At 33.3% G+C, this 12,529-nt stretch overlaps 1 protein-coding gene across 14 annotated transcripts in view; it reads left to right on the top strand.

Moving 5' to 3' along the window:
- Positions 1-12,529, top strand: part of PCDH7 (protocadherin 7) — a 431,755-nt gene that overhangs the window by 272,824 nt on the left and 146,402 nt on the right. For 2 of the 14 annotated variants that reach the window (XM_054253437.2, XM_035293916.3), the window contains one exon: positions 737-763. The exons of the other annotated variants lie outside the window; for them this stretch is intronic. In XM_054253437.2, the coding sequence (XP_054109412.1) occupies positions 737-763 (27 nt within the window). The remainder of the gene's footprint in view (positions 1-736; positions 764-12,529) is intronic. 14 annotated transcript variants of the gene reach the window in all.

Below are 12,529 nucleotides of genomic sequence, written 5' to 3'. Positions count from 1 at the left end.
ACTGGGAGTGGAAGAACTCTTTCTCTGCAGGCCCTCTGCAATGATGGTAGTATTAATGCATGTACATTAATGCCTGATGATTCTCATAGAGCAATGAATGCAACTGTGAAGGCAAATCATTCAGGATTTTTAGAAAAAATGACAGCTTGATTTCTTTTTTTTTTTTAATTGAGAGTTCGTCCAAAATCCTCACCTTACTTTTTAACGGATCTGAGATTTCAAGTCTACTTAAAATGTTTATTGAAAATGATTTAGATCACAATTTATTTTTAGCATTAAAAATGTTCTATGTGAAGATAAAGTCCCTGAATTGTGAATGTAAAACTTTTTGGATAGAAGTGAAGCACAGTTTTTTTTTTTTTTTTAAGAAACTTGTTTCTTAGATTATTGGATTTATTTGATGAAGAGATTTCTCATGATCTGTCACAAGAAAGGTGTAAATATCTGATTGCAAAACAAGCTAAGATAGGTACACCTAAAACCTGTTGAAAAACTATTTTCTCTCTCTCTCTTTTTAAACAGTACTTATCAATGGTAACTGTCCAAGTATATATATCTCACTAATACATGTGAATATATAATCTGTAAGATATCTTGGGGATGGAGCTGCAGTAATATTTGCCACCTGTAGTGTGCCTGCAGCGTGCATGTTGCTTGTCTGTTTCTTGAAATGTCTGTGTAGTGTCTGTAATTTGTATTATGCCTGAAAGTCTCTATGCTCATTAACCTTTTACAGGTGCCGCACCATTCCAAGGAACTGCAGGTACTAAAAGAATGGGCAGTAGTTACAAAGTAGAGCCACAGAACTTCTGTGAGCTCTAATCTCTCCTTTTGCCTACTTTTAAGCAATGTTTTTGGAGCCTGCTGGTCTAACAGAGAGTCATGACCAAGCTAAAGAAATGAAACAGAGGAGTAGCTAATGATTGAATAGGGGTTATGTTGTATATTTACAACATATGGTTGATTATCTGACACGTTTCTCCACCAAAAAATATATGGATTTCAGTGAAAAGAGGGAGGGAGATTGAGAAATATCAATTAGTCCTTACTTTATATATCAAATTATCAAGTTTTACCTCAAACTTGTCTAGAAAAATGTATTAGAAATTATTCATAGGCTATTGACTTTTCAAAGAGTTCCTGATAATATACATGGTACCTGGAAATAGAATACAGATGTGAACCAGGTTAGAATGTTGATGGATACAGGTTAATAGACTGAAGGACAATAAAGAAAATATGTCACATTAATAAATATTGAGTTCCATTTGGCAGATTCTCTTTATGATATAATATAATTTTTATAAAATGTAGTCAAATAAGAGCAAGCATTCGGCATTATTTTATATTTTTTCTTTATAAAATTTAAAAATTTGGTGCCTAAAGAGAAAAAGAAGCATGCAATCATAGCCTCAAAGAAGTAGAGCAATGTATATGTATCAATGTATCTATCTATATATGTATGCACACATGCACTGTATGCATATAAACACACACTGTATAGAGAGAGACTATATACACTACCGAAATATTTTCAGCATGATAGCAACTTTAGTGATAGAGAATTCTCTTTCGGAATTCTACTTACTATGTTTTTGCCATAAGCACCTGTATATTCTGTGGGTTATCAAAAAAGAAATAATTTATAGCCTTTCTGTACAGTGCATCAAAAATCTTTTTTCTTTTTCAGAATAGTCGCTTTGGTTTGCATATGTGTTCTTTACATACAGTGCAATGTTTAAGAAGAATGTATCTTGAGTAAACACTAATTAAGTAGCTACTAAGAAGGCTTTGGCAAACCACTCATATAATCCGACAGACTTGTTAGAGTTGGGGAATACTATTGTGATTTTGAAAATAATTAATGCTACTAAAAATAATGATGTCAACAATATGAGCCTTTTCACTGAAACTATTTTCAAGGGCTAAAAGTAAGCACAGCATAATATGAGCCCACTTCTGCTTCATAGCATCACAAAACAAATTACCAACTTGCTCAACCTCCCATTTTTATCATGCAAACTTTTTTATAAGTTATTTATGCATAGTTAAGAATAATAATTCTTCCTCTTTTTGTAGTAAGTATAAAATAACTATCTGTAATTCTTTACATATGTAATGAAAGAATATTGAGGTCAGCTATAGTAAGGAAGGGAGGTATTCCATTTTCTCACTTTAAAAAGGAGATTCTATAGATGTAAATGCTCATTGCTTTGTTAATTTCTTCATCTATTTTTCACGATACACTAGTTCTTTCCATCTAGATGTTATGTTTCTCAAAAAGCCATCTATTTTTAAAACTCTTTATCTTCCAATATAATCTGGAAGCACTCAAGTCACCATGGAAATGTTGTGAGTCCTAAGATGATGTCTGCTAAATTATGTCATTGGCCGATTGGCCGAACCTCATGCCCCACCCCTAAGTCAGAAGATCAGTTTATGTTTTGCCAGCCATCATTTTTAATTAAATGGACAACTTTCCCACTGGAACCTATGAAAGATAATGTTAAAATGACAAACAGTTCATCTTCCTCCAAAGTGGACCATTGTAAGAGGGAGAAGGACAGAGACTAGATAAGGAGAAGAGTTAAGGAGGAATATCCCTGATAAAATCAGCACTTAGCCCTTAGTTTCATTTAGATCAGCACTCTTGAGACTGAGAGACTGATTTTTTAATATTTTATTTAATCTTAATTTACATTTAAATAGCCACATTTGGCTAGTACTTATCATATTAGACAGTGCAGATTTAGATCCTCGGGTTCTCATTTAACTTTAAAAGGCAAAGGTTAAATGTTTTTAATTTAGTATTTGAAATTGACACCTAAGAATAAAACTGGTCACGATTCTTTTGGAAGTCCAGTGTTCCTTTTTATAATTCTAGATTATTTCTCTTGGCTTCCTGTGTTTTTAGCCTTCTATCTCACTGAAAATAATTAAAATATTGCTTAAAATTAGGATTTATATAAAATGTATATTTTGTATTAAATGTATATAAACAGTATTTACATATATATAAACACACACATACACACAATTTTTCTTTATTAGAGAAATTTTACTAAATATTTGAAAAGACTTCATGCAATTACTGGTCATGGAACAGTCCTTAAAACTTCCTTCGTGTGGTGAGTAGAGCCACGTATTTGAAATCAAACAGATGGATGATCAAGTCCTAATTCTGTGACTAGGTGAATACCTTGGACTTATTATTAAGGCCTTCTGAAGCCTCAGTTTCCTTACCAAAAAGCAGATATCATAATGTTTTGTACATGGTAGAATTGTGATGAAGATAAATAAACTAGTAATATAAAGCAGGGAGCATTGTGCTTGGCTCATAGTGTTTGTTAAGTAAATATCAGCATGTCAGCCAGTCTTCTTTTTAATGTTGCATAAGGGTCATAGGACTGCAAAATGTCCTCTAAAGGAACATTTATTCTTTATGATGGCTCACAATGAATAATTCCCAATCCAGCTGAATACCAGCAGTTCCACTGGGTTTCAGAACTCCTTTCTCCTCTGGGCACACAAAGATATGGGATGATCTTACAGGTGCCTGAGTATAAAAACAACCTTCTATTGTTTGGGGGAAATGATAGTATTTTCAGTTGTTTGAAGAATTGTCCCAAAGAAGAAGAAATAAATGTAATGTGTAATGGTGATTCCCCTTGAGCTTCCAGTTTTTACTTTTGGTATTGTCAAGACATGTATCCACTGCCTTTCAGATGGGGCTAATTTCTTTACTGTAGCCAAGCTTAGGGAATAGACCTTGTAAATCATCTTATAAATCACAAGAGTCAGCCAAAGGAGAAGGAGCTGATGTTACCAGCTGAGATAGAAAAAATAAAAAGATGAGTGCTAAAATACAGATAACAAGCTCTTCACTCCCTGCTCCCAACTACTCTTACTGATGTCAATGCCCCAGGAGGACTGTTGTCCCCTTGGTTTATTGACAGCCCTCCGAGATCCAACTGCCACTCAGAACTTCCATAGATCTTTCCTTCATCTCACATGTGCTGTGTGTAATGTTAGGGGAGCCAAAGTATATGCCTTTGGATGGCTCTTCTATTCTAGTAAATTGTAGAAATAAGGTGTTCAGATAATTTCAAGTCTGATCATGATGCTTTACCTTCCAAGGTGTCGCTGTGCTCCTTACATTGAATGCAACTGTAATCAAGACAGAGTTAAAACATAGACAGAAGGAGCCACCAAAGCAGCAAAATGCTATGAGCATATAATGATAATAAATAAGATGGTTCATAAAATGTGATACTTTGTTAATTGTAGGGAAAACCCATTCCTAACATAAGTATCAGGTAATTGTCAAAAAACAGCATTGTCATATTTAATACTGCTTTACAAGAAAAAGTCAGCTAAAGCCAGGACAAGAGAAAAAAAATGTAGAAGTTTTATTTTTATTATTTTTATATAAAAAATACTTTAAGAGATTTGAGAACCACCTTTAATTTTGATTTTTTTTCTTTTTGCTAAATAGTGATAATCCTTGAAAAAGCCATAGAGTTGGAACATCTATTCAACTGTAAATTATATGAAGATTATAATAAATTTTATTTAAAACCTGCAATGCCATCCAAATGTTTGGGAAAGAGAGTGTGTCTGTATGGGTATGCACTCACAGTTCACGACATCCCCAAAATGTGTAAATCTGGAGATCAGAAAGGAAAAAAGAAAGCTAGGTTGGTAACTACTTGAATAGAATATAAACATTGGAAGTGAAAAGGACTTTAACACCAGTAGGCATTTTAAAATATCAATACAGTTATTTTTATTTTGAAAAATAAGTATAATGGGGGTGTGGGGGCATCCTACTAACTGCTTAGGCTGGAATAAAAACCTTCATAAATATTATTGATTCTTAAAATCTACAATTATGTATTTTGTCTTTGTAAAATGTCTTCATGAAATTTCAATAAGAATAAATTATGCATTTTTACCTTTACATAAATTATCTCAAAGTATGAAAAATAGAAAGCTGTAGAATTTAGCCAGTCATTGGAGAGAGTGCCCTGAAATACCAGTGTTCTCACCCCAATACTCTGAACTGACGCCATGACCCGTGAGAGCTTCGTTGTGCCTATGCTTCGATCTGAATTAGCAGCCATTCAGAAGTAGAAGAAAACAAGCAAATTTATTTTACTTTGATTTTGTAGCACAAAAATTGGAGTCCAAATGGAGTAAGCAGAAACTCCCTCTTTTTCTTCCTCTTTCTTCCTCTCCTTCTCTCCTTTTTGTACTTTTCAACATCCTAATTCCTCACCTCTACTCAAGACATTCCTCTGAACACCTGATTCCTTGTGATTCTCCTGTCCCACTTAAAAAAAAAAAAAATTTTGAACATATTAAGTCGAACAAAAGATATGATTAGAATTAATGTTCTAAACTGTTTTGAAATGTCTTAAAGAACCTTTTAAATTATGTTTATGGTTCTTATGTGTTATTTGCATTATATTTTTTCTATTGGTCAGCATTGATGCAGACAGTTTATACACAAGAGGAAAACTGCAATTTAAAGATGAATGAGGAAAGGTATGTTTATTTTCTATTTCCGCCCTACGCATTACCGCAAACTTAGCGGCTGAAACAATACATTTATTATCTTACAGTTGAAGTTCAGAAGCCCAAAGTCTATCCCACTGGACTAAATCAAGGTGTCAGTAAGGCTGCATTCCTTTTGGAGATTCTAGCAGAGAATCCCTTTTCTTGATTTTTTCAGGTTTTGAAGGCTGCCCTCCCACATTCCTTTGTTTGTGGCCCCATTTTTCTGTCTTCAAAACAATATTGGGCCAGATTCTTCTAACACTGAATCTCTCCAGGGCTCCCTCCCTGCTTCCCTCTTCTCATGCAAGACCCTTTTATTACATTGAGTCCACCAGGATTATCCAGGATAATCTCCCCATGTCGGAGTCAGGTGATCAGCCACTTTGAATCCGTTACACATGGAGATGTAACCTAATGTATTCACAGGTTCCTGGGATCAGGACACATACATCTTTAGTGGCCATTATTGTGCCTCTTCAATGTTTATACATATATTTATATTCACACTGAATTAAATAAATAAACATATAAAAATCCATGTTTCTTGTTTCTATCTCTCTATCTTTTCTTCTCCCTTTCACAAAATGTTAGTGTTCTTTAGATTTTTTTTTCCTTCGTTTCCCTTTTGGTACTAATTTATCATCTAACAATTGCTATCTCACCCAAATAGTCATAGACAAAGGCCAACATGTGCTGAATGAAAAAACAAAGTTATCCATTTTAAGGTGGTCATTCTAATTAGGGCAAAACCCCTCAGAGTTTGGAACTGTTCGCAATGTTCATCAGGTAGACTAATAACTGGCACAGCAAGTACCATAAAGAAAGGATAGTGATTCCAGTGCATGTGCACATTTTTCAGCATGGATCAAATCAGTAGGCCGCTCATGAAGAAGAAAGAGCTTTGAGGCAAAGCCAAATACAGGAAAGTGGAAAACAACTTTTCTTCCCCTCCGAGAGACTTTGTTAATTTAGCACACCTGCCCAGACCTTTGGAGATGATCTTGGAACGTGCTACTTTAGTTAAAAACTATGTTCCTTCAGAAACTGAAGAAATGTGGCAGACATTTGGTAACTTCTTTTTACCTTGTCAGACACTGGGAAAATATAGTTTTATTTTTATCATATAGTCGATTAGACAGTTCTCACCATTGGTTTTATAATACTGGGGAACCACTAGATTTAATTATAAGACAATTGATGCGAACAGTGCTTAGGAGTCAGAATTTGGCCACGGCATCTTTTTCTTCTGCAGAAAAATGACTCAAAGACTTATTCAAAGGTAATAATCTATGGGGCAAAACCCATCTTTTAACATATTATACTCTGCATTGCAATGATGATTTAACTAGACTTAGGAAAACTGTCCATTTACTCTATTTATTGGACAAAGCTAAATTGGATACTAATTGCCAAGAGATATAACTGCTAACATCAGTGAACTCTAAATATGGTGATTTAGATACAAGCTGGATGTCTTCCTTCTTTTCTGTCTTGTTTTGTTTACATCAGTGTACTAGCTCTGAAAGCTTTGTGTTATTTCCACATAGGTGATTTTTAAGGGAAAATTTACCAGCTAAAGAGAGATATAATAAAATGGTTGAGGAAGACAAAATCAATTTATTTATAATTCTGTAATTTATGACATTCTTTTTTATTCTGTAAGTGGTTATATTAGAAGGTATAGAAGAAATAATAATAACATGTGATAAAAAAATAATAACGTGATATTGCACGAAAGGAAAACGCTATAAAAATTAGTCCATGGTAATTTCAACCCCCAGTTGGCTGATGTCTTTGTTAGAATTTAAAATGCTTTGAATATTGAAGATGTGTTATAATAGTTTTAGAATTTAGCCTATGACTATATAATTTAGAAAATGTAAATGTGTATGATAGCAAATTTTAAATTTCCATGCAGCAAGTAGAATCCTTAAAACTGAGGATAAGAACAGGCCATATCATGAGGTGCTAATCAAGGCAATTTCTGAATATATTTAAGGATGGTGATTTAAATTACACAGAAATAATTATGTATTGATTTAGACACATGTGTCTCAGAGACACATGCCTACACAAGTTGTTTTTTCTAAAATCATGCAGATATGTTGAACTCTTTCCTTAGTACGGTTCGGTATTAGCATAGCATGTTGGAGGTGATAATATATGCTGAAGGATATATTTGTAATCAAGACATTTTTAAAGAACACTTAATAAAGGAAAGTCATCAGGCCAAACAAATGATCTGTTTTTCTCTTTATTTTTATTGGGGGATGGGAGAAGGAAATAATCATAAAGTATTTAATATCCAGAGTTGTTGACTTTTTTTTTTTTTGTGGAGGCTCAGGCAAATAGAAATAAGCCTCTAACAGAACCAAGTGATAATTAATTTAATGTAATGAGCAATTCAATGGAGCTATTACTAAGCAAAACAGGAAATCAAAGTGGAAGTTACAAACTCTGCCAGGGGAAGCCTGGGCATATTTCACAAAGGATATGAGTTTGAAATAGACTTTTAGTTTTATAAAACTTATATTACAAGAAGTCTATTGCACATGTGCTCCTTTATTAAATAAGAGAGAAGAGTTGGTCAGACTAAGATTAAGGTGAAACTTTGTGCAAGAGAAACAGCCAGAACCAACAGTAGATCATGGTAGCTAAAAACCATAATGTCAAGGTGCTCATCTTGATTTCTATGGAATATCATTAAAGAGATTCATGAGTTGTTAGATAACTATCAGAGTTTTGTTTGTACTTATTAAAATGGTACAGGATACATTGAGGAATGGAGGTAGGAAGGATAATGACTGAAATACCCAGTTGGTATTTTTTTGAAGTTGTGTGACTAAGATGTGGATGAAAATATAATGCAATATCTGAGGGCAAAAAGTGGTGAGATCTCCTGGAATGGAGCTTCTCAAAATCTGGTTCTCAGAACCAAAGCATTGACATCACCTGGCCCCAAATGCCAATTATCTGGGGACTATCCCAGAACTATTGAATCAGAAACTTGGAGGATGTGATCCAGCAACCATGTTTTAACAAGTCCTCAGGTAAATTTGAGGCATACTAATATTTGAAGACAGCTGTCTTAGAAGTGTATTTTCAGAGCAGAACCCTCAGAACTGAAGAATCGATGGGATTTGCGGATAAGGAAGATGGAATAATCAGCAACAGCTAAAATTTTTATTGTAGAAAGTGGAGAGGGGTGTCATTAAATGAGAAAAGATATATGAAAGAAAGGTTAAGCCAAAAGGGTACTTTTGAAAACATGTAATTGGAAAGGAAGCTGTCATTGGAAACAAAACAATAAGTCTATAGTTAAATGTCAGGAATTGGTCTTGATGAAACCAATTGTTGGTCTTCATTGCACTGGAGAATCTGTTATTAATGTGTTCATAGCTTTCCTTTACAGCAAAGGTACCTGGATAGAGGGTGGTACACCATTAGAATATGTGATGTAGCAGAAAGAGCCTTGGACTTGGGGATCAGAGAACCTGAACTCTCACTGTGACCTGTAACATCTATAACCCTACCTGGCTATGAATATTAATGGGGTTACCTTTGGAAAGTCACTTCTTGAGATCCAGTTAACTAATTAGAGACCCAGGTGTTTTGTTAGTCTTTTGGTTTTTGTTTTCCCTCCTCATCATGACAATGGAAATGTTGCCTGTGAACAAAATTCTTGTGAAAAAATAATAAGTGTGTGAAAACAGCATAGTTAACAACAAACACTTACTTAATAAATGGCAGGTTCATCCTTCTTGGCTATTTGTTGATTACACAACATTTCCTTTGATTTATCCAAAAATTTGATTGAGAAGAGGATAAAGGAGAGAGAAAAATATTTCTCAGGACATTCACAAATATGCAGAGGAAATAAAGACCAAATTGTTGCCTGAAAATTAATTTGAATAGAGCATCCTTAATATAGACTCATACAGTTTCCTGGAGAATATTATTCAGCAACACATCTAAAAATAGTTACTAAGGGATTGCAGAAAAACGAGTAAGGTTCTTTTATAAAGACATGGGACCAAACAACATATTACATTTTACATATAAAAGAGCAATGCACTGTAATATTTTGCTATCAGCTTCACCAATTAATGAAGATGATGCTAATTAAAAGTAAATTTAGAGACTGATTAGGTTCTCTCATCATTGTTAGGGAGAATTGATTATTCTATAGATCTAATGTGTTAAAGTAAGAAGTTAATGATATATTGATGTATTTTAAAGCACCTAATTTAGATTATAATTCTGGGGAAAACATTTGTGTTATTACTGAATATTAAATGACAAACGTTTTTTCTTGGAAAAGGAATAGCACCATTTGTGTAACCCTAGAGCAACTCACATGTTGATGTTTCAAATAAATTATTGTGTATGGCTGTTTAATCTCAATTTTATTTTTATAAAACTTACAATACAAGAATCCTATTGCACATGTGCTCATTTATGTGGCAGTATACAGCTGTGTGTGGCATAATAACTATATTGAACAAAATTATGTGCTGTAGAACTTGCTGCAAAAATTTCATGGTCCCATCTGGAACAGCTTTGCAATTGAGAAAGCTGAAGTGGGCAAAGATATTACAGGATTATAGAAATCAGCAGTAGGGTTTTGCTGTCAATTTTAACGTTTAGAAAATAAGGTCAGTAGGTGTCAAAGTTAGGATTTTTTTCATATTCAAAAAGAGTTTCTATTGGGAACAAAGTTACTCTCTCTATGAGAAAGTCTGCAATATATACACAGACATCTATTGTGGCTGAAAGTATTGGCCTTCAATTACAAGATATATCTTAAACACAACAAATGAGTTGAGTTTTGAATAGATTGTTATATTCCACCAACATAGGCAGTTTAAAAGATCTGCTATCCTGGAAAATTATTTTCTATAGGCTTACATTTAGCTAGCATTATGTAAGAATTAGAAAATTTGTTGTTTCTGGGGAAAAGAGGAAAAGGTTAAAATAAGTATGAGATCAATTATATGGTAGGACCCATTCATCACTTTCTTCTATTATCTTCTCTATTATCTTTCCCTTCTATTCTTCAATTCTCCTTTCCTCTCTTCTTTCCTTCTCTCCTACAAAACACGTGACACAAAGACAAGAGAGGAAAAGAAAGAACAGAAAAAGAAACAGCACAAGTTCCATCTGTGTAAAACATAATAAAACAGTGTTTGAAACCAGAAAATAACACTTTCCTAAATGGTGGTTCTTATGTCTAGTCAAATGGTGACAAACTGGAGGAGCTATTATTATTGTTTTTAGTGTGAACTATTCTTTTTGCTGTGATGCTATATTTTACATAGTTTAGAGTCTATGTGTACACACAAATACACACTGTTATATAGATGGTGAAGCATCAAAAGTATATTAATTAAATGGGGAAACTAGGACTGTAAGCAGTGGGTGTGTGGGCAAAAGAATGTTGATAATAACAATGTATGTCTAATATGTATTTAAATCCAATATAAGCCTTTCTTTTCAATGATTTTAGTAAGGACATTTTGGCTACATAGAAAATCATCTGTAACAAAAACCATGGGGGGAAAAAGAGTTTGTGAAATAGCCCACGACTTGACTCATATACCATAATTTAAAAATATTTAATTAGGTTAAACCAGGTAGTATATTTTGATTCCCAATATATAGAAGACAGATTTTGTGCATTTTGTAAGTATAAGTGCTGAAAATTATCTTCAGAGCATATTTTTAAATTGTTTAAACATTATATTTTTTCATAATAAAACATTAAACACATGTTTATACATATATAAATAAGTTAACATAAAATCAACACACAATTCCACTCATATATCTGAAGAGTGCTTTCACTAAACCAGACGCAAATTTTTTTAAAGTATATATTTGTATTTCTATATACAGCTACATATCTAATGCGTTTGATGACCATCTCTCACAAACACAAACACACGCACACAAACACACACATACACACATTCAAATATGTAAGGAATAATTAACTTGTATTCACTCAAACTCAGTTGACACACTCATTTAAACATTGATTTATGTTTTAAAAAGAAGTTAAAAAGCATACCTACTGACCCAGTCATTAAATCATGTGGTGAAGAAAGAATGAACCAAATTCTGATTATGTAGAAGCTGTTTGGAACAGTTCCTTTTGATGTTGTATTTATTGTTGAGAATATTTACATAAATTAAAGGAAAAGTTCAATATGTTCATATTTGTTGTTGAGAACAAAATTATTTACCCCTACTTCTATGTTCATCACTGTAATTACTTTCTTAACAAGTATAATTTTGAAGTCCTGTTAACCAATTGCAAACAAGAACAAAACCACAAAAACATTTTTGGACTGTACTATTTAAACTAATTATAAACTCCTAATAATAATCAAATATGCTGAATCGATGTGATAGAACATAGCTTCTTTTAATATTTAAAGCAAGCTCCTTTATAAACACCCATGGATAATAATTGCTCCCCTATCCCTATAAATTCTGTCAACCTGACTTTTTCCAACTAATTAGGAATCATCAACATGCTTATCTATGCACACACTTGAAAAATATTCGACAAAAATATAGAGTGATCTTTATATTGATTTGAGTCAAAAATTTAATTGTGGGGCCATATTAGCCTTTCAAAGAGATAAAATGATAAGCACTCAGGCACCATGGTTTCATCAGCAGTACATGTTCACACAGTTTCACATCAGACTCATTGTTCCTATTTGCAGCAATGTGCACAATTTAATAGCATTTAATAGCCCAGCAGTGTCACTGCAGCATTCAAAATGCTCCAGTATACTTAATGTAGACTAGTTTTTAAAGTAAATTGGCATAAATAGGCTTGCTTGAGTTGGAGGTTCTACTTAGATCACTCTTGAGTACAGAGGGAAAGATGTTTTGCAATGATGCTAACAAAATTAGTTTGTGATGTATGACTTGAATAGGCATGGAGATATAATCTCAG

This window comes from Callithrix jacchus, chromosome 3 (genome assembly GCF_049354715.1).
Source record: "Callithrix jacchus isolate 240 chromosome 3, calJac240_pri, whole genome shotgun sequence".
NCBI lineage: Eukaryota > Metazoa > Chordata > Mammalia > Primates > Cebidae > Callithrix > Callithrix jacchus.
Note: the sequence above shows the minus strand (reverse complement) of the source record. Positions and strands in the feature narration are given on the sequence as shown.